At 34.2% G+C, this 23,962-nt stretch overlaps 1 protein-coding gene and 1 long non-coding RNA gene across 2 annotated transcripts; one reads left to right on the top strand and one right to left on the bottom strand.

Moving 5' to 3' along the window:
- The first annotated feature begins 16,114 nt into the window (after window positions 1-16,114).
- On the top strand, window positions 16,115-16,863 carry LOC145067561 (uncharacterized). The gene is made up of 2 exons (XR_013688856.1): window positions 16,115-16,365; window positions 16,596-16,863. It is a non-coding gene; the product is annotated as an uncharacterized LOC145067561 (long non-coding RNA).
- Window positions 16,864-20,295: 3,432 nt separating this feature from the next.
- LOC145052246 (small ribosomal subunit protein eS7) lies at window positions 20,296-21,978 on the bottom strand. Its single transcript, XM_079000069.1, has 6 exons — window positions 21,841-21,978; window positions 21,331-21,415; window positions 21,169-21,242; window positions 20,953-21,076; window positions 20,667-20,849; window positions 20,296-20,597 (listed from the first exon to the last, which is right to left on the bottom strand). Exons 2-6 carry the CDS (start codon window positions 21,403-21,405, stop codon window positions 20,478-20,480), a joined length of 576 nt encoding a protein of 191 aa, XP_078856195.1. The 5' UTR covers window positions 21,406-21,415; window positions 21,841-21,978; the 3' UTR covers window positions 20,296-20,477.
- Window positions 21,979-23,962: the final 1,984 nt, after the last annotated feature.

Raw genomic sequence — 23,962 nt, 5'->3', positions numbered from 1 at the left:
TCCTAAGGGGGAGATAATTGTAACACCTGTAGATCCGGGCTAGTCAATTTAGCGATAATAGGGGTCGAAAATGACTTTTCGAAAAAATATTATTTAGAATAAATAATCTTAGCCAAGTTGTAGAATATGTCTAAAGGTTTCCATACATATAAAGAACGCCGAAATCCGAGTTATAACGAAAAAGTTATGGCCCGTCGAAGTTTTTCGGCAAAACTGACACGGCACCGGGAGATGTAAATAGTGAATTTAAGATAGAGGACTTTTTATCCTTAGTGATCTAAACAAAAGTTGTAGTATACGTTAAACCGAGAACATACAAAAAAAAGAACGTCCAAATCTGATTTCGTATAAGGAAGTTATGATTTTTCTAAGATTTGGCATAGCAGTGCACGGCCCGAAACTCGAATTTTAGATTGAGCGGTTTTTGGCTTACGCAACCTTAATGGGAATTGAAGATCTCATTAATAGGAACTCAACGGTAAAAAGATAGACGAAAACGGAGTCCGTATGAAGGAGTTACGAATTCTTCACGGTCATTTAATAGTCTAATCTCTTCCTACTGTTAAATTTAAGATTGGTCGAGAATTAGCCGACAACGTCTAAATGAAAGTTGTAGATCTTGTTTTTACCTACGCGTGGATATAAAGAACGTTGAAAATGGAGCTCGTATGCGAAAGTTATGATTTTTTGAAAATCGGCTGATTTCCACCCTATGTGCGATGTCACGTGTCAGCACCAGGTTGCGTATGGATGTAGCCAACCTGGCTCACGATGTGAATATCAAAAATTCACGACGTGAACCTTCCTCCAGCCCCTATAAATAAGTGGTGAGGCCTCCATTCATTCCTCACACCTCCCATAACTTCCCTCTCTCTCCAGAACTTCTCTCTAGCCCCGAAACCCCCCGAAAAGCTTAGGGAACCTCCGTAGCACGAGGCGGAAGCCCCGGAGCGCCCAACGGCTCTGAGAAGAAGAGCCTTTCGGCTTGGGAACGCTCCTCCAGCGGAGCCCGGTTTTGAGAAAAAACCTGTTGTAAGTGAGCTGCACCTACCCTAACTTTAGTATAGCTTATGATTCAATATAGTAATGTTATTAGGACCTTATAATAAATACTTGGGTTATTATTACGGGTTATATAAGTATTGTTTAACGCTTATATAATAGTAATAATAGCTAGACTATTAATTAGTCTCGGTGAATATTAAACTAAACCCTGTTGGTAATGATACTAGGTTTTGTCGAAGGAAATTGTTTTAAGAAGTAACGAAGTGTTGTCTGAGTGTCGAGTCACCACCTTAACAAGTGAGTGCATAGTTACTTTCATCTTACACATAGATATGAACTAGTTTATATAAACTACGTGTTATGTGTGCATATTATCTGAATACTTGTTGTCTATGTTGGATGAACATTTTTATACATGTTTTAAATGATTTAAAATGTATACATATTTTATATATACAAATATGTTGGGTATGACACGGGTAGATGAATGATGAGAGATAAAAGATGATGTGAGTAAACATAGGCAGTTATAGACGTAGTGCCTAATAAATAACATCGGCGGCTATGGACTTAGTGCCTATTGGACAAACACTGGTACTATGGACTTAGTACCTGTTAGGAATTGGTAGCTATGGACTTAGTACCTACTAGATAAACACTGGTATCTATGGACTTAGTACCTGTTAGGAATTGGTAGCTATGGACTTAGTACCTATTATATAAACATTGGTAGCTATGGATTTAGTACCCAATGAATAAACTATAGCAGCTATGGAATAAGTGCTTTACGAACGAGCATTGGCAGCTATGGATTTAGTGCCAGTCCTATAACCCTGGAAGCAAGGGACTTTGGAATAAACGAATACAGGATAGATGACTCTTAGGATAGATCCTTAAGAGTAAAGAAGATAATGGGGATGGGTAATTAGGTTGATTGTTTGATTGTTTAAACATAATAATTATATTATTGTGGGTTGAAAACCCTATGTACTCACCAGGTTTCCCAACCTGACCCACTCAGCTTATTTATATCACAAGTGTTAATATGATGTCACATTACACTGAGATATTAAGGAGATATAAATCACTAGTGATAATGAATGTAAGTTATGTTTATGCTTATGTTTCTGTATTGACGATGACATCCCAAATGTTTTAAAATGAATAAAAATACTTTTCTTCGAAATGCTTTGATAACGTATTTATCATGTTTTACTAGGAACAAATTCCGCAACATTTTTATTAAAAGTGGTACTCTGATTTTTATAAAGCATAAACCAAATCGATCTTTTCTGGCCGTGAAAATGGGGATGTCACACATACTTATTGTCCAGCAATTCGTTTGTCGATCTCTGATTCGTTAGACATAGAACTTAATTGAACACATCAATTCAGTCCTGACCGGTCTCGACACATAAGTCAAACCAAATCATCGATGGGCCCTGATATCGCTTTTACCCTCTTAGGATAAAAGGAACAGATAAACTTCGACTTATATGCATTTACTATTTACTAATCAAATCATACACAATAATGCGTTTTATAACATCAAGTTACTGATGCGTTTACGCATTATCAATGCACAACCAATCAGCAAATAATAAACCATATATCTAGGTTTTAAGACCATATGATATTATCGTCTTGCGATCACTCGAGATAAATTCCATGAAGTGATTCCAACAAGCGTAGGTTTATTCCAATGCTCAAACCAAACTCATAAGCACTCATGAACGTTGTAGCAAACTTTTGCTATGTCTAATACACTTTAGACAATCTACACACCAATTCATGACAATCTTCATTCATACCTACTTCCAACATATGAACGACTGTGGACGGTTCGAATAATCTCATTATTCAGGAAGTCAAAACATGTAAAGTGAAACAATAGGTAAACAATTAACACAAGACAGTAACATTACTAATAAATAATACTTTTTTACTTAATCAACAAATGTTAATTACAATTTATCTATTACACGTTTCTAAACTATCTAATATAAACTAATATCGTCCTTCAGCCCGATGCTCCTAGCGCGCTGCAAGTGCTTAACCCTGCTCAGTCCCTTCGTAAGCGGATATGTTGGGTTATCCTCTAACGATACCCTCTTTACTATGAGGAGTCCTTCTTCCACCCGATGGCGAATAAAATGATATTTTCTTTCGATATGTCGAGATCTGCCATTATCCCTTGGTTCCTTGGTCAAGGCAACCGCTCCTTCATTATCACAGAAAATTTCCATGGGCTCCTTTATTGCTGGCACAACTCCAAGGTCTCCAATGAAGTTCTTCAACCATATTGCCTCCTTTGACGCTTTGTTTGCTGCAATGTACTCTGATTCGCACGTTGAATCAGCTACGGTCTCTTGCTTGGAACTTTTCCAAGTCACTACTCCTCCATTAAGGGTAAAGACCCAGCCCGACTGCGAATGGTAATTGTCCCTGTCGGTCAGAAAATTGGCGTCACTGTACCCTCGCACCTTTAAGTCATCACTCCCACCGAGGACTAGAAACCATTCCTTGGTCCTCCGAAGGTACTTAAGAATGTTCTTGACTGCGGTCCAATGCACTTTGCCAGGGTTCCCTTGATATTTGTTGACCATGCTCAGAACGAAGGCCACATCAGGGCGAGTACAAGTCATAGCATACATAATCGAGCCAACTGTGGAAGCATATGGTACTTGGCTCATTTCTGCTATCTCAATTTCGGTACTCGGATTTTGAGTCTTACTCAACTTAGCATTACTTTGGATCGGTAACTCACCCTTCTTGGAATTCTCCATACTAAAACATTTTAGTACCTTGTCCAAGTAAGTATTCTAACTAAGTCCTATTAGTCTCTTACATCTGTCTCTTACTATCCTTATTCCTAAAATATAGGAAGCCTCTCTGAGGTCCTTCATAGAGAAGCACTTCCCGAGCCAGGACTTAACCTCCTGCAGTGTCGGGATGTCATTTCCTATGAGTAGTATGTCATCGACATACAATACGAGGAAGCTAACTATACTCCCACTAGCTTTGACATATACACATGATTCATCCTCTCTTCGTAGAAAACCAAACTCTTTGACTTTTTTGTCGAAACAAAGATTCCATCTGCGAGACGCTTGCATAAGTCCATAAATGGACTTCTCAAGCTTGCACACTCTATTGGGATGCTTCGCATTGAAAAAACCCTACGGCTGATCCATGTAAACATCCTCAACCAACTTTCCATTAAGGAAAGTGGTTTTGACATCCATCTGCCATATTTCATAGTCATGAAATGCAGCAATGGCCAACATCACCCTAATAGACTTTATCTTGGCAACCGGTGAGAAGGTTTCATCATAGTTAACTCTGGGAGTTTGAGTGAAACCCTTCGTGACCAATCGTGCCTTATATGTGTGCACATTCCCATCCATGTCGGTCTTCTTCTTGAAGATCCACTTGCACCCGACCGTCTTACGTCCGAGCACATGGTCAACCAAATTCCAAACTTGGTTGTCATACATGGACTAAATCTCGTTGTCCATCGCCTCTTTCCACTTTGCAGACTTCGGGCCTGCCATGGCTTCCTTATAGCTGTTAGGTTCATCCAAATTAACTAGTGTACTATCACTAATGAACGTATCCCCTTCGGTAGTAATATGAAAACCATAAAACTGGGGTTGAACCCTAAATCTTTCGGAATGTCTAAGAGGTTAGGACTTGTCAATCGGTTCAACCAGAGTTTCCTCCTCGGGTTGAGCGCCAGCGTTAGAGGTTCCTTCATCGCTTGACTCTTGAATCTCTTCAAGATCGATTTGCCTCCCACTGTCCATTTGGCTTATGATTTCTCACTCTCAGAAAACCCCTCTCCTCGCAAGGAAGACAACCTTGTCACTCGGTCTATAGAAGAGAAATCCAAAGGACTTCTGTAGGTAGCCGATGAAAATACACCGCTCACTACGAGGTTCGAGTTTGTCGTGAGTCTCTCGTCTTACGGAATCCTCGCAACCCCAAACCTTGATATGTGCCAACGAGGGAGCCTTCCCTGTCCACATCTCGTGAGGTGTTTTGGCAACCTTCTTCGTAGGGACTAAGTTAAGGATATGGGCAGCAGTCTCTAAGGCATACCCCCAGAAAGTGATAGGTAGTGAAGCACGACTCATCATGGAATGAACCATGTCCAACAAGGTTCGATTACGCCTCTCAGCCACACTGTTCAACTGCGGTGTCCTAGGGGGCGTCAATTGCGAAACAATTCCGCATTCCATGAGATAGTCGTAGAATTCAAGACTTAGGTACTCTCCTCCTCGATCGGATCAAAGCATCTTGATTTTCCTGCCCAACTGATTCTCTACTTCTTGTTTAAACTCTTTGAACTTTTCAAAGGTTCCTGACTTGTGCTTAATTAAGTAGATATACCCATATCTGCTATAATCATCGGTAAAAGTCACGTAGAAGCGGCTCGCATCCCTTGTGGTTAATCTAAAGGGCCCACACGCATCAGTGTGTATGAGATTCAATAGACCCTCACCCCTATCACAAGTGTCAATGAAGGGTGACTTGGTCATCTTTTCAAGTAAACAAGACTCGCACACTTCATCGTCCCTAAGGTCGAATGACTCCAACACTCAATCCTTTTGGAGTTGGGCTATACGTTTCTTGTTGACATGTCCAAGACGACAATGCCACAAGCATGCTTTATCCAAATCATTGGATGAATCAATACACAACACATCATTTCCTAAGTTATCTACAACCATCACAGTTTCATATATTCCATTACAAGGCAATGCTTCAAAATAAAAGACACCATTAAGATAAGCATTAATAGAACCCTTTTCATTATCAAATGAATATCTAAAACCTTGTCTATATAAACCATGAAATGAAATGATGTTTCTTGCCATATCTGGCGAATAGCAACAATTGTTTAAATCTAATCCTAATCCACTAATGAGCATTAAAGAGTAAACTCCGATCTTGGTATCAGGCGATGATCTTATGTTCCCCATGATCAAATTTATCTTCCCATGCTCCACATCCATATCTCTTCTTAGGACCTGAAAATCAGAACAAATGTGAAAACCACATCCTTTATCAAGTACCCAAGAAATGGAATGTGATGAATCATTAGATTTAATAGTGTAAATACTTTCATAGGATGGCTTGATCTTTCCATCCTTGATGGCCTGCAGATATTCTGGGCAACTTCTCTTCCAATGCCCTATTTTGTGGCAGTAGTGGCACTCTACCTCCTTTGGGTTAGAGTTGGGTTTAGCATAACCAACTTTGGTTCCACTAGAAGAGGTACCATCTTGGGATTTTCCTTTATGGTGGCTCTTTGAGGGAGCCTTCCTCTTCTTACCCTTCCCTTGCCCAATAGCCAAAATAGGGGCACCAGTTGGAGCGGGATTTGATGCAACAGACTTATCCTTGAGATTGCTCTCAGCAGTCCTTCGCAAGCCTTGAAGCTTGCTCAAGGGTACCTCTTCCTTATTAATATGGTAGGTCATGCAGAACTGGTTGTAGCAGGGAAGCAAGGAGTGAAGGATGATGTCAATCTCCAACTCTTCATCAAAGTTAACATTCAACTTTAGCAGACGATCAACATATCTCTGCATCTTTTGCAGATGAGATGTAAGAGGCTCTCCATTACCCATTAGGGTAGTGATCATCGAAGTGATGATCTCATACCTCTCTTGCCTCGCACTTTGGTGGTACCGGTCCAGCAAGTCTTGATGCATCTCATAAGGATACATGTCCTCATAGGACTTTTGGAGTTCGGAAGTCATTTTCGCTAGCATGATGCAATGGAATTTCATAGCATCACGCTCGTGGGCCTCAAAGGCAACGATCTCTTCAGGAGTGGCAGTGGTCATGTCGATCTCCTTCAACTCCTTATCAAGTACATACTCTTTGTCCTCATAATGGGTGACCATTCTTATGTTACAGATCCAATCATTGAAATTGTTTCTGTCAAATATCACCCTCCCACACAAGTTCATGAGTAAGAATGAGCTGAAGGAACTCGATCCAGAAGCGTTGTTGTTCATGTTCGACATCTGAAAAGGAAAAGAACAAAGTTTGATTAGAAATGAATCCCTAATTAAACACCCAAATGAGAAACTAGGGCTAGGATCCAACAACATTATTTACATATTAGAAGAGGGATGCCATAATCTAACATGCAAATAACTTGAAGGTAAGTGAATGACGATTCACTAATTCTCCACCATGAAAAACGAAAAGAATATTAAGTTTTAAATGTATTGAAAACTCCTAGATCCTTTTGAGATTCATTGAACTTTTCAATGGCATGTTTAAATCTCAATATGCCTCTCAAGTTTATGATTGGGATGTCGAGGATCACAAAGCGGGTGTGAATAACCATGCAAATGTACATGGTGCCCTCATTGTTACAGTCGCCTATTCGATGTGCCGGTTAACCACACACGCTCCATCGAACTATGACAAACAATGAGTTAGTTAGTGTGCCGGTTAACCAAACACGCTCCACTAACGTCTTAGCAAGGGTACAAAGTGTAATTTCATGAAATTGCATCAATTCACTTTTCCTAAAGTAACTAAGATTGAGGATTTTGTAAAAACATTTAGTTACTTTTATAATTCATTATACTTATTAATGAGAAGAGGTTGCCCTATCTTACCCGTTCGGCTAACGACCCTCCACCAATCAAGGAAGCGATGGGTGAGAGTGGACACCCATTATATGGCCATTTTATAGGCCATAACCTTATACCCCCCCCCCTTAGAGATTGGCTTCGTGAATGAGGCCTACTAACGGTAAGACTAGCATTTTAGGTTATATATATATATATATATATATATATATATATATATATATATATTAATCTTCTAATATTATAAAGTATAACGTCGAATTTTAAACTTGTAAAATTCTAGGGTTTGAAATTTAAATAGTTCAAATTAAACATTTTAATCATAAGATTTAAATTTCAAAACTTGAGGACAATTTTTGAACTTTTCAAAACACAAAGGATCAAATAGCAAATAATTTTAAATTAAACAATTAATTTAATGATTATATAAATTGACCTAATCAAGATTATTTACAAGATAATTCACCAAATAAATTCCAATAATCAAATAATATCAAATAAGGAATTTATTATTGAAATAATTGGTAATTATCTTTTGTTTTGTTAAGGATATTAACAAAAAGGTAATAAAATTCAGATTTTATTAAACTAAAACGATTTAGGTAAGTATCCTTAAGCAAAACAGCAAGAAATACCGAAAATCTTTCTGTCTGACAGCTAAACTCGTCGAGTCCACATTGGAACTCATCGAGTTCATCCAACTCGTCGAGTTCATCAGACAGTTAGCACAAAAATCAATTTTAAAGCTTGCTTGAATAAACAAGGCATCAATACAATAGAAACCAAACAAAGCTCTGATACCACTGATGGGTTTGAGCCAAAAGAACATCCTATGTGCTCATGCAAACCCTAATGCTTGGATCTAGGTTTCTCTAATTGTACATGCATTCATCCAAGAATTTCAAACCCTAGATCTAATGAGAAGAATTCGAAATTAAAGATACAAATCAGATCTAGATCATTACATGTTGCTGCTTGCTTGAATCTTCTTGTCTTTGAAGCTTAGAGTCACAAGTGTCACTCCTCTAATGGCTTACAAACACCAATAGCAAAAGAATGATCTTGGAGAGAGGTTGGAGGCTTCTTGAATTCGGCTCTATAGCTCTTAGGAATACGGTAGCCGAATTCTTGATCCTTAGGGTCCTATTTATAATGGAGCTGTTAGGGTTTCAGTTAAAAACATTAATGGACTGCTTAGGCCTTAAGCTATCCAAGGAAGCTTCTGGAATAAGGCCTTAGGGTCGAAATTAAGGATGGACATATCCTAATTCCGTCCATGCCTAGTCCAAGAGGCTCCTCAGCCCAATACTCAACTATCACACATTTGACAGTTTAATTCCTTGATATTAAATTAATCTCTTTTAGCCATAGAATTAATTTTCTTAATTAATTCTTGTTTAATGTTAATTTAATTATATGATTTCTCCATTAATATATTATTCATATAACATATTAATAAATCATAGTAACCTCTTTCTTAATAAATCATCCTATCATGTTGCTTTTGTGAAGGCAACCCAAAAGGACCATGCACAATCGGGTCAAGTACTTACCAAATATAGTTACGGGATTAGACACTAATCCAACAAAAACAACCCACAAACCTGGAGTTTTCCAAACTCCAAGAATATCATATCAAAACTGGCCAAAATGACTAAATATCTAGATCTAAATTTAATTTTTATAGAGAAATATGAGACGATAAAAAGGTTGAAACTCTCTGGATCTATCTTCATTTGCACCAAAAACAACTCAGTTCTTCTTCAAGCTTCACTCCAAATTTACCAAACACAAGAATCAAGGAAAAGAGGCTAGGTTTTCAAGGTACTAGGGTTTCTAGAGGTTGGAGGTTGATAAGAGAGAAAAACCTAGGAGTTAGTGCCTTTAAATAGTGTTCAAAACCCAAGGCATGGGGTTTTGGGTTGTTAGCAGTGACACACCGCGAACCACTTAAGGTCGCATCACGACTTAACGCGCTAGCATATGCTACAACCAACACAAGAATGTGTTACAGAGTTTCTTCCCTCCTAAACCCGTCTTTATTATTTTACTTAAACTTAATAAAATTTAAGATTAAAACATACACAGAAAGTAGGCGTTGCATCTTTTCATCACATCTCACTTAGAGAAAGAGAGAGACAGAGAAAAAAAAGATTTTAGATTGAGAAAAAGAGAAATAAAGAAAGACTTACAAAGTTGCAAAGGGTATGAGACATTTGTAACACTCGTTTCCCTGAATGGATTAGTGGAGGGTATAAAGGAGTCAAAGGCATGGTTTTTGAGGAAAACCATATACCACGACTTGACATGAAGGGTGTCATAATGTGGCATACCCAAATGAAGAACGCGTATTTCGGATGGTCACCGCGACGTGACATGAAGGGTGTCACGACGTGGTGAATGCTACAGCCCAAGCCCATGAATTTTTAGGGTTTTCTCCATATTTAAGCACCTTAACCTCAAGTTATGGAATCCTTTTCAGCCTCCAACCTCTCAATTTCAAAAACCCTGGCCCCTTTGAGTGCTCTTGGTGTTCTTGGCTATTGGAAGGCTTATTTCCCATATTTTGGTGTAAAGCTTGAAGGCCAAGTTTCTTGCAAAGTGTTTTTGTGAAGAACTCAAGTTTAAATCTAGCAAAGGAACTTCATTTCTGGACCATTGTAAGTAAAAAGCTTCCATCTTGACCTTTAGTTTGCTAGATCTTGTAGTTTGATCATATATGTCCCTTTTGGTCCTTGTGAGCTTGTGCTTTAGAGTTGAGAGAACTCCAACACCTATTGAGCTTATTTTATCACTATATAATCCAGTTGGACTGGGAAAGTTTGTATCTTGATCTTGTTCTTAAATCCATGCATATTTTGGGAAGGTTTTATGCTATTATGGACTTAGGGTTTAGGATCTTGTCTTGTGGTAAGTTCCTAATAGATAATGTTGGAAACTTTATCCATTAAGTCATTATGAAAGAGTAGATCTCAAGTTTTGAGCCTTGATCTGCAAGAATTAAGCTCTTAATGAAGATTTGAAGGAAACTGCCAATTACTACGATGTGACCACATGATGACCACAACGTGGCAAAGTCTGGATTCGCGACTGTTTTGTCTTTGCATCCCCACGACGTGACCAAGGAATGGTCAAGACATGGCGTTGATGTTAACTTTGACCGTTGACTTTTTTTTACTTGGTTGAATTATGGGGAAATTTCTTTAAGTGCGGATGAAAGTTTGACCTTGTATATTTCAATAGGTGGGTAGTAGCAACAGTTTCTAGACTTTTCAAGCTGTGATTGTTCAACTACGAGAGTGGGGTGAGTCTTCTTACTATACTATGTAGGATGTTGGTTGTCTTTGTGATAATTACATGGAAGACCAGGATGTGGCCCATGACATATGTATGAAAGACTAGGATCTGACCCCTGATAATTGTATGTAAGACCAGGATCCGGCCCATGTCATTGTGTGTAGGATGCTTTTTGTCTTCGTGATACTTGCATGGAAGACCAGGATTTGACCCCTAGCACTTGTATGTAAGATCGGGATTTGGCCAGACCATGATTTTCCTAATTGCAAAAAGTGATTGTAAGACTATGCTTCGGTCCATAACATTCACTATCTTATGTATGGTATGTGGTATTTTGGGGAACTCGCTAAGCTTTGTGCTTACGGTTTATGTTTAAAATGTTTTCAGGTACTTCTAGTTCCAAAAGGAAGGGTCTGGCTTGATACCACTTCATCCCCTGGAGTTTTATTCTGTATTGTTTCATTTTGATTTTCTTCTTATGTTTTGGAAAATAATGTTACTCTGATTGTCTTTTGGAACAAATGAATGAATGGTTTTGATTTATTTAAAAATGAAATTTTCACTCAGTATTTTTGGGACGTTACAACATCATTGAGTCGTAAAGGAAGTCATGGAACATAGAGGTCAGCATAAGTTCGTCGAAGAGGAAGCGATGTCGGTGGTCACATATGTTTTAGGTCAGAATAACAGTTGTCAAGAGATTGAGAGGACTGGTGAGAGACAAAAACCGAATGTTTAAACAAAGGAAAGAAAGGGCGAACAAAAAGGAGTCGCTAATACTTTGAAAAGGGTGGTGGTATTTCCTAGTGAACAGTTCTCTCTTTTTTTTATTTTTGATAACATTGATATCATTTTAGTTTAGAGTTTTGTATTTTCTCTATAAATTTTACATTAGAGTAGTTTTTTTAATTTTTTTTATAGAGTTCTATTTTCCTTACTCTATTGTTATCCTAACTAATATTGGTATTTTTTTTTTCAAAAAATTTCTTGATTTTTGGTTGGTTACCATTTGGCTTCCTAATTTATAGCTGTTTTTTAAGTTAAAAGGTGATCTAAATATTTTTATTGAATTAACGCATATCCTCTCTAATAAATAATGATCCTTTTGCCACATGTCACATTCTTATTTATTTTGCTACATGTAATTTTGTGGTTATTTCAAATTAATTTTTATTCCACGTGTCATTTTATGGTTTTTTTCATTTTATTAAATTATAGATAATAGTTATATTCAATAATAAATACATATCAATTTTATTAATGAACTTTCCTTCTAATTTCAAAATTAGATTCATTAATTTTTTTATTTTTTTATCTAAATCTAAATTATTTGTTTAAATTTAAAAGAAAAAAAAAACACTTTAACTTTTATAATTCAATGTTTTCTTACTTTTCTTATAAATTCATACTTTTCAAATATTTAGAATTTTGTATTTAGTTTTTTTTTTAAATAAACTCATGTAATACATGGGTCTCACACCTAGTCATCTCAAATAAATGAAAGTTATTTTTTCCACTTGTCACACTCTTATTCAATTTGCTAAATGTCATTTTGTGGTTATTTTGAATTAATTTTTTTTCCACATGTTATTTTATGAGTTTTTCTATTTTATTAAATTCCACATAATATTTTAATGTACTAATTACAATAAATGTAGTAATAAATGAATATTAATTTCACTAATAAACTTACATTTTAATTTTAAAATTTCCAAAATTAAAACTCATTAGTTTCTTTTCTTTATTTAAATTATTTATTTAAATTTAAAATATAAAAACCATTTCCATTATAATAAATCATTATTTTTTTATTTTCTTATAAATTCAAAATTCTCAAATATTTTGACTTTTATATTTAACTTTTTTTTTAAATTAACTCATATAATACATAGGTTTCACAATAATATACATATAGGCATATTAAAACGAGGATGAAAGATAATAAAACAACCCCTAGCCCTTTAGAGGATCCTCCTTGCATGTAGTTAAGGCTTAAAATTATGGGAAATCAAAATTTTATAATATTGAATGAGATTGGTTATACAATAATGATATCCATATCCAACCTATTTAATAAAAAGTTTATAGGTATTGGTCTCAAAATTTAGGATCCAAATCCGTATCATTCTTATAGATTTGGATCGGGTCATTCATCGAATTCTACTTTATTTCCTTTCCATCATTTCACTGCTTCAACAAACAAATTCATTAATTGTTTTGATTGAAAGTGATTCGTTTGATTTTTTTTCAAACTCCAGAATTATAGTTTGAATTGGTTTGTAGATTGATGAGGAATCCTAAAGATAATTCACCCGTTCAAAACAATATTCAACATAGGTCCCATCACTGATTTTCTTGGATCCAAATTTCCGCCAGGGTGCAAAAGGTAGGTGAAAGAAAGGGAAAGGAGTGGAGCTTTGGGTTGAGGTGGTGGGACTTTTTATTTGAATTTTTTTGATAATAATAATAATATTAATATTGCTATGTAATTTTTTATATAACAGCCACATCACTGAAAAGTAAATCCTCCTTAATAAATGAAAATTTTTTTGCCACATGTCAATCTCTCATGAGTTTTGACACTTGTCATTTTGTAGTATTTTTGAAATATATATTATCCACTTGTCAATTTTTGATTTGTTTCAATTTTTAAAATTAAAATTATATATATGTAAAGTATTAAATACGTTAATTCCTTTCTTATTTTAAAGTTGCATATTAAAAAATATTTTCAGTTTACACTTTAGTTTAATATGTCATTTTTTTTAAATCAACCCGTGTAATACACGGGTTTCACACCTAGTATATGATTATAGGTCAAAATAACTGTATTTTAAAAAAAAACGTATTTATTAAAGTTGGATTGCTTAATTGGAAAAAAAAAATAATTCAACAGTTATCCCGGAAAATGAGCAAAGCTCGCGACTTTTTATGAAAGTCATAAATATTGTAAAAGATGTAATAACGATTATGAAGCCATTTTTAAAAACTGGTTTATTGAAACGATATGGTGATTGGTTCCGTGTTTAACCGGTTCGATTATCGATTCAACTGGTTTCTATAACTTTTATGTTTTTTTTCATGCACATACAAATACATAAGTTTAAATATTAAAAATAGAGATAATGACTTAGGAGGGTAATAACGTTTCCCGTTTGTCCATATTAGGTCCTTAACGTTTTTTTTTTTTTTTTTTGTGTATTATATCATTAAGGTTATTATAACCGTTCAGAAATAATCCCTTTTTACCGGTTTCTTTCTGTTAAAATGACTATTTGTAAACGGTTAGAATAACCTTAATGATGCAATACGCACAAAAAATACGTAGGGACCTAAAATACACAAACAGGAAACGTTATTACCCTCCTAAGATTTTTAGTATTTATTATTTTGAATATATATTTTTAAGATTTTGAATGTTTATTTTTATATGTGTATTTCATATAAAGTTGTTGAAATTAAAAAGAATAAAAAGTAGAAATGTTTGGATTGGATTTTGTAACTACATCATCAAGTTAACCTCTAGCAAGGAGCTAGAGAGAAGAACAAATTAAGGCCGGATTGGATTTTGTAACCACGTCACGGATAGATGAAAACACAGGAAAGTCCAAATGAAGTCAATGCCCAACCCGACTCCAAACCTGATCAGCAACTAAAAACTACAGCAACAAATGCTTCACACTTTCTTGAGAAGTATGACACACATGACACAATAAGGAATCTATCACTACCACCCCCCCCCCCCCCCTTTTCCACTAGTTTAGCTTTTACCGGAATGCGATCCAAAACACACATCATAAATAATGTTAATTTTAATAGGGACAAAACGGTTCCACCTAGTAGGCATACTACCCATAGGAAACGTCATATCATTAACCCAATTCCGTGCTGATTTAATAGTAACGATACCTGACGATTCAAGCTACCAAGACCATTTATCCTACATTTCCCTATGCGAATAGGATTTAATATCTCCACAAGATAATCAAATTGGGTCGATTCAGCCCCTCCTCTAATCCCCGGATGCCAATGAAAATTCCATCCCCCCGAATCCCATTATTCACTTACTCGAGCATCTTGATTAAATGCCAAAGCAAAGAGCCTCCCGAACCGCTCCCTAAGAGAAATATCCAAGCACCAAACATCCTTCTAGAACCTCGTTTGAGTCCCACCCCCACCACTCTATACATGGAATTAGAAGGAATACAACCATTCTCATGGAGATGATTAATGGATCTTACAATCTTTTGTCAAACACCCCCTCCAGATCCTATTCTCGAATCGTCCGAAAAACCACCACCTTCCCCATGACAAAACTTGACAATTTTAACCCAAAAAGCTCCCTTATCATTAAGAAACCGCCACTTCCATTTATAAAGAAGACCGAGGTTAAAAGCATCCAAACTACCAACCCCAAGACCTATAAGTTTCTTATTTAAAAAGTAAAAATTTACTATAGGGGTTTATAGTTTCATACGGGGATAATGACTTAGGAAGGTAATAACGTTTCCCGTTTGTCCATATTAGGTCCCTAACGTATTTTTGTGTGTATTACACCGTTAAGGTTGTTATAACTGTTTAGAAATAATCCATTTTACCGGTTTCTTCCTGTTAAAAAGACTATTTGTAAACGGTTATAATAACCTTAATGGTATAATACGCACAGAAAATACGTTAGAGACCTAAAATGGACAAACAGGAAACGTTATTACCCTCCTAAGTCATTATCCCATTAAAAATATACATAAAACCAAGTTGTAGATCACTCCAAAATATATTTAAAAAAACAAATAATCATAACTTTTATATCAATCCATATACATCAAAAAAAAACTAAAGTATAATACCAAAATAAAATATAGTTTTAGAAGAATATACACGCTTCAAAAAGTTTCATAATATTACCATGTGCATTTATTCAATTTAAGAGAAGTCTAAATATATGTAAAAAGACCACCAAAGTTTGTTATTCAAAACGTTTTATTTTTTAGTATTTTTATTCAATTTAACCGATTCAATTGATATTTTTTTTTAAATCAACCGGTTCGTTCGTTCCAGTTCAGAAACAGACATAAAACGGGTACTAGTTAAACCGCTCACTTATTTGGTTCCTAATTCAATTGGTTCGATCTGATTTTTAAAACATTGGTTTAAAGCCGTATGATTGAAAAAACAAAGAATATTGATCGAATTTTCTCCATAAATAAATATGTTTTGATACAGTACTTCATGAGGAATTACCTGGAAGTTCATGTGGCATTGCATAAGACTTGAATATGTGTGTATATAGAGCCACAAAAAAGATCGAGAATTAATTAAGCAATAGCGCCAAACTAGTAGACAATGAAATTGTCTATGGAGTCTAGGATGTGGATTGCTCTTGCTCTTGCTTCTTGTATCTTATTCATCTTTAGTACTTTTTTGGGTTCTGCGACTGCCCGTGCTCTAGGTAAACCTTATATATGCATTATGCTCATACAGTTAATTCCGTTAATATAACTTCTTGGTATTAATAGCAGCAAATTAAGCATCTGCTTTGGTGTTAATGCTACTCCCGTTTCCTCTGTTTTCCATATATGGCTTAATGGCATGCTAGTGCCATTCGTTATCATTAAAGAGAAATTCCAACATATTATTAATTGAGTTTCCAAATTCATACCATTTTCATTCTCCGTGCAGACGCTCAGGGTCCTCCTGTTCAGAATCCTGGACCCCCAGATGTTATTTCTAGAGGTTAATGTCTCCACCTGTTTGAGAAACCTCTATTACTCAATCAATAATTCTAGTAGTGAAAATGATCACGAAATCAAGGGCGTCGAATAAAGATCATAATTGCATAGCTAGATTATTGTAATCTTGGATATTGTTGTATTTATGTGGACGATTATCCTGATCTATCCACATTAAAATCTTTTTTATTGGTGTGATTTCTCATAGTTCCATGTTATTCTTTATCTCTATAGTCCATATATATAAGTATTATACAGTTTTTTAATTTACTAATCTTTGTATAAATACATAAGAAATACGTGCTTAGCTTTGTAATACATATTTAGTGTTATAATATCACATGTTCAATCAATTCTGTGTAGACACTTTTGTTTATTATTGTTACAATTTATGTATTCAGATAACGATCGAGGTTCTCTTAAGTAATTTGCAACGATCAACAATAAAACACTTAAAGTAAAGAACAAGTATGTTATCATCTATTGTAGTAGACCATGCTAGTATGCTACACCTGTTATTCTTAAACAATTAACTAAATCATGTTCAAATTAATATAATAGTAGATCTAGACTTAACGGTGTTCATAAATTACATTTTTTAAAATTTGCTCTAACCAAATATAAAAATGATGAAAAACGTAATTAGTAATTACAGACATTTAACCGGTATTTAATCAAATATAAAAACAGTCTTAATATATCATATTTTGACAATTTATTACATATGTATGTGTACGTATCATAGTATGTATGTACCTTTATATAAATATTTGGTAATTTCGTCTTTTTTTCCAAAAAATAAAATCATATTAATAATATATATTCTAAGAAAAATCACAGTTTTAATAAAATAATCTAATAGAATATTACTTATAAGCAGGGCCGGCCTCGAGAATTTAGATGTCATGTGCAATTTAGTAATAAAGGGCCTTAAAGCAATAAATTCTAAAAATATCAACAATTAAATTACAATTTTTCATCTAATCTGACCGTATATGTAATATTACAAAACAAAACTCCTTTCAAAACAATACATGAAAACATAAACTCATTTCCAATTAAATTATATCATCCTTTTAATATACAAACCCAACTTATCTCTTTCATATGAATTAGGAAAACACCTCATTTCAATTTTCTCCTTTCATGCTTTTGATAAATCAATTTGAAAAATAAAATGCATAAATCTAAATCAGAAAAAAAAAATGGATGACTTTAATTTAAAATTCAAAATTGATAATATGATATAATCAGAATTGTTATTTACCTTTTCAAAATCTGTAAAATCTAGAACTACTAACTTTATTTGTATAGGTTACCTCTTGAAATTTTCAAAATCAGAAAAGATGTCAAAATCATAATTGTATATACAACATTTATCTCTTAAAAAGTAAAAACTAAAAATAAAAAAGAATGAAGGATCAAACGAAGATTATAACTAAGATATTTAAAAAAAATGAAGGCTCAAAAATAGAAAACGTATGATACCTCTGATTATGTAGAAAGAATGAAATTAGAAATCTTGACTCTTGAGAAACCAAATGTATTACTCAAAGAATCTGTTAAAATCTGAATGTGAAGCATACTCTAAAAAGTAAAATATCGTTCGAAGATACAAAAGATACTTAGTTACTTACATCTTAAAAAAGATGTCAGATTCAAGAAGAAAAAGAAGTTCAGGCCACGATTATTGAAGATGAGGGTGTTTTTGTGGTTGAAGGTTGCGATTCGCGAACAAGAAAGATGTTGAATGTTGTGATTATTTAAGAACAGAAGAACCAAATGGAAGAAATTGTTTTCTTTTTGAAGCCTTGAAGGACGTCAACTTATATCCGAGATTATGAGATTGTTAATAAGAACTGAATTGTTGTACTCCATTAATTGTTTTCCTTCACGTATATATCAAAAACGAGGTAGTAGCAAAATCAATTTCAATCATATTATCGCTTTCAATTTTGATTTTGCGTGCTTTGATTTGAAAGAAAACGTGTTCTGTTTTAGGCAAAAACACAAAGTTGGGTATTAACCCTAAATGAGAAATTGGGCCCTAATGGACATAGGTATTAAGGCTATACAGATTAGGCCCTGTTAGAGGATGGCCCTGTTCATAAACACCTCTTAAACTTGACTTGGGTAGGCCTTGTTCATAAGTCATAAAATATACTCCATGTAGTATTCTATGTGAAAGTTAAAGATTTTAAAATTTTACACGTTGTAATATTCTCACAAAATATTACTTTGTATACTTTTATAAATAATACTCTATTGAAGTAAAATAAATCAATATTGAAATAAAATAATTCAAACAGCGGTGATTTTTGTTTTGGTAATAAAATGCAACAAAATTAAGATAATTGCTTGTTCATTTTTTAATTTCTATTTCATTTTTTAGTATTCAAAATTTGTGTATGATAGCATCCTCATACACTAATAAAAAAAAAGGGAATCGAAATCCTCTCTAATAAATAAAGAATTTTTTGCCACATGTCATTTTGTGGTTATTTTCAATTAATTTTTTTCCATATAGTATTTTGTGACTTTTTTCATTTTATTAATTCCCACATAATATTTAAATGTAATAATTGTAATAAATGTAATAATAAATGCATATCAATTTCATTAATTGACATCCTTTTAATTTCAAATTTTATATATTAAAGTTCCATTAGTTTTCTTTGTTTATTTATCTAAATTATTTGATTACTTTAAAATAAAAACAAACAATTTAATTTTAATAATTCAATATTTTTTTTCTTATCAATTCAAACTTCTCAAATGTTTAGAATTTCATGTAATGTTTAACCAAACACTATCAACTATTAACTACTCGATACCCGTTAGTTTTGCCGAACACGCTCTAAAACAATTAAAAAAATCATATGTGGTTGCCATAAGCTCAATGGAATGACACATTTCTAACAATTCCCTCTTTTTAACAATAAAAAAAATAAGAAAAAAGTTCATTTGTTGTTGCCTTATAGGCTATAGCAATGGAATGAAACGTTTCTAACAAGTCCCTCTTTTTAGCAATTTTCATTCGAGGATACATACGTTTATGCTTTATTTTTTGATAAAATTGAATAATATATTAGAATTACAACCATCTTTTAATTATATAAAAAAGAAAGTTTATATAAAAAATTTTAAACTAATCTAATTAAAATTTGTTTTTTTATAAGATTATGATCGTGCCTAGTACACAAATAACTTATTTTTCGAGCATTTTTAAGTTGTTATGTTACGCAAACAAAAACAATAACTTATAAGCTAGTTTTTTTTTAAAAGATTTAAACTACTTTTTAAATTATTCTAAATATACACATAATTAATTATAAAAAAAATCATTGTGGTAATGTTTTTTATATCATTTTATATCTTCGAACTAATTTATTAGCTAGTTTTTATCAAATATCAACGTAATAAATACTTATATTATGTTATTTTATATCTTCCAACTAGTTTATTAGCTAGTTTTTATCACACATCATTTTTTTATCAGCTAGTTTTTCAATTATTTTAACTGGCAGGTAGCCATCATAAAAAACAAACACTAATAATTAAACCATTCTCTCAAATTACAACTACCCATGTAGCTATACAATTAAAATAAATATCATAAATAGCTAATAATAGCAATAAAAACACGAAGATTTGAAAAACAAATACCAGAACTGCAACTACTAACACTTTGTCCAAATGCAGGCCAGTCTCAAACTTCTTTAAAAGCAAGTAAAATGGAAAAAGTGTGTTGCTTGCTTCACATAAATAGTCAAAATTTCAACAAATTCCAGTAATGAAACTATGAAATCATGATACTTAAGAAAAAAAAAATCTAAGCTTCTGTGATCGGGTATTCGAAGACAACATCTTTCCCAGAAAGCTTCCTGTATACTCCAGCAAATGTCTCCAATTTGTATTCAGTGTCATTGCGAGCCTTTGGGTCCAAATAAATCTAAACAATGCAAAAAAGATTTAATTCACTTTCAAAAACAGAGAAGATTATTAAAGAGTGTTTACTTACCTTGATGATTTTAGATCCATCAAGCCTGTGTCTGATGCGTTTCCCAACAATTTCAGCAGGATGGACAATATCTTCAAGCATGGCTTCATGAACAGCAGTGAGTGTCCGCGAGCGAGGTCTCTGAGCAGCAGAGCCTTTCTTTGGTGGCCTCACAATCCTTCTGGTGGCAATGAAAACTACATCCTACCACCATTAAGTCACCACATACAACTTCAGTCAGCTTAAATTGATTCTCTTTTTTTTTTTAGTTCACATATGATAGTCAACAACAACAGCACACATGTACCTTTCCACTGAACTTCTTCTCAAGTTCTCTCACAAGTTTAGGGTGAATCTTGCGGAATTGTTTGGTCAATCTATATGGCACATGGATCACAACTGCCTTTTTGTTGTTGGCAACATCAATTTGGCTGAAAGCAGATAACCAAGAGCATATTAGTCCTCAATGATGTAACAAGAAACGAGAAAGTCCACACTAACTTCTAAATAATATATGCTTCACCTTGCTGAGTTGATGTACAGATCCTTCAAGTCACTTTTGAGCTCTTGGTGTGTGTTCTCCAAGTCAAACAACGCCTGCATTGACATGTTAAGAGATCATTCGTATCAAAATTATAACAGTCAAAAACAATTAAGCAATGATCTTTGATATTCAGAAAATCACCTGGGCAACACTCTGCTCAAATTCAGTAGGTTCAACATCCTTATCCTTAGAGATCTTCTTCATTGAGGTATACATCTTCAAATATCTGTTTGTCAATAGCAAGAGTTCAGAGAAAACAGTCATTCATAAGAAAACAAATTACCAGCGAAAGGAAGTTCATAAATTGTGAGACAACACAGTTAACCAAACACTAAATGTTAATCAGAAGAAAAAAAACGAGCACCTCCATAGATTACGTATCCCTGGTTCTTCTAGATATTTAGAAATTTACGCTTAATTTCACACTAGTTGTATCCAAAAAATGAAAAAGACACTAGATGCAATCAATGTACCTAGCTAAACTACGTATAGCACACTCAGGATAAAATAACAGTTTAGAGTGTTAACTGCATTATTCACTCAGGGACCAAGTTTGCGATTTGAGTGATTCTTACTGATAATAAACATGAAAAAAAAAACGCAATTAAAAAACCTCACGTTGAATCAAATATGAATTCCACCAGAGATTACCTTAACAATCTCTTCGCTGATGCTCAGCAGAGGATGCCGCTGTTGTTATCGTGTGTGGAGCAAATGTAGGTTCAAAGGGTTTTTGGATTCGAAATTCGATATGTTTTCTAATTTCTAGGGTTAAAAATCTGGGCTTGAGTTAGATTGATTATGTGGGCTAGTTTTGAGCCCAATTTGGATAAAAAGAACAAATAACATGACTAGACACAGATTAATTTAAATCATTCCGTTAAAGGATTAAAGTCAATGCGAATAATAAAATATCTCATTTTCATCATATGTTATTAAATATATTTTTGTATATTAATATTTTTAAATTCATTCTAGTTGTTTAAAATTTATTATTTTGATCGGTATTTATCTTATAATCCATGAGTCTCTTTTTTTTTATTTACTTTTCAACTTTATTTACTAATATGTACTTTAATTTATTATAAATTTTTATTTCTTATCTCCGGTCAACACCATCTCAATTCTCATAGCATCATTTTCTATAATTCCCAACAAGAGACACCGTAACCCACCATAAATCATTTTTTATATATATAATTAGATATTTAGATTTAGATTCGATGGATGAAAAAAAAAGCTAGTTAGATGATGGGTAATTTTTCATTATAATTTAAAACTTATCAAGTGGTCAAATTGTGAATAACCTAAAAATTAACAGACTCTAGGAAAATCGACTCGTGTTTGTTTCTTGTGGTGTACAAACAGGTTTGGGTACTACATTTGCTTGAGTTTTATTTTTTCTGTGTAAAAATCTTACAGATTCGGCTCACAGAATATCTCAATAAATTTTGAATGCAATTGAAGATTTGTGTGTGTTTTGGCGTGTGTCCTGTTCCAAGGGTAGTAATCCAGTAGGTGTCAACGTTGATGGTGAAAGTTGGTTTTTCCTCCAAAGTGTTTTCATTGGTGTGGTGATCTGATGGTTTTGGGTTCTATATAGACAAAATTGTAAAAATGGTCTTATTGTATGTATTTTTTGGGGGTTTTAGTCTAAACCATGAATTTTTTGGATCGGTGGTCCTTTTGAACTAGTTTTGTTGTGTTTTTTGTCCCTCCGAATAGTAAAATAATTGTAATACCCTTGGGGTATTTATTTTTTATTTTTCTTTCATTTCTTTTTAAATCTAATATTAATTAATTTATTTTAATAATTAAAAAAATAAGAAGAGCCCCACCTTCTCTCTCTCTCTCTCTCTCTCTCTCTCTCTCTCTCTCCCCCCCCCCCCTCTCTCTCTCTTATGAAGATAATCCATCAAAACACCATCATCATCTTCGTTAACACTTCATCTTCTTCAAAAATCAAAACCACGCCCTTGAAACATTTTGGGGTTTGTTTTTGCTCAAAAACTCCACATACAAACACATACATACTTAAATATACTCCTTGGAGTTGATCTGGAAATCAACAATAATGGATTCACCCATCTGCAATGTCATTGGCACTCCTTTGCTTCCATTCGTTCTTTAAGCTTCATAATGATACTAGTTGCGGAGGGTTTGTGATGTCGAGATCTGATGAGACCTTAGTCATTGTGCTAAACTATCGACTACCCTCCCCCTTGTGCTTCATAACCACCGGAGCAGCTCCCTCCGCTACTCCTTGCTGCCATGGTAAAAACCCACCACCACCGTGTTTATTTTTTCAAGTACAGTAGCCCCAAACATCCCCGATCCTTACTCCTTCCTCCCCTCGTCTCTCACACGTCAACCTCGCCGAGAGAAATAAACAGAAGCAACGAGAATCGTCAGAGCAAGCATCACCGGCTGCCACTGTTGTTCTCAGCCCACTCCGCCTACCCCCTATCATGACCAAATGCTTCGACCGCCTTCCTTCTTTCCACTTAGGTAAATCACAGTAGCCGCCACCTCCTTCTTTTGTGTCGGCTTTTAGGTATTTCACAAGCTCCACCATTTGACAGTTGTTGGAACCACTACCAAGATTTTGTTGGTAATATTAGGGTTTGTGGTGGATATCTGGATACTAGCTTGGATCGTGATATCACTTTCCGAACTGATATTTCTACCCTATGTCTGGGTTACAAAAAATCCAACTTAGGATAATCCAAGCGGACACCTACGTTTCTAGGCACGGAAAACGTAAGTTATTATG

Source organism: Lactuca serriola, chromosome 1 (genome assembly GCF_051521515.1).
Source record: "Lactuca serriola cultivar US96UC23 chromosome 1, Lser_US96UC23_V15, whole genome shotgun sequence".
Classification (NCBI taxonomy): Eukaryota; Viridiplantae; Streptophyta; class Magnoliopsida; order Asterales; family Asteraceae; genus Lactuca; species Lactuca serriola.
The sequence above is the reverse complement of the archived record's forward strand: the minus strand, read 5'-3'. Positions and strand labels throughout refer to the sequence as shown.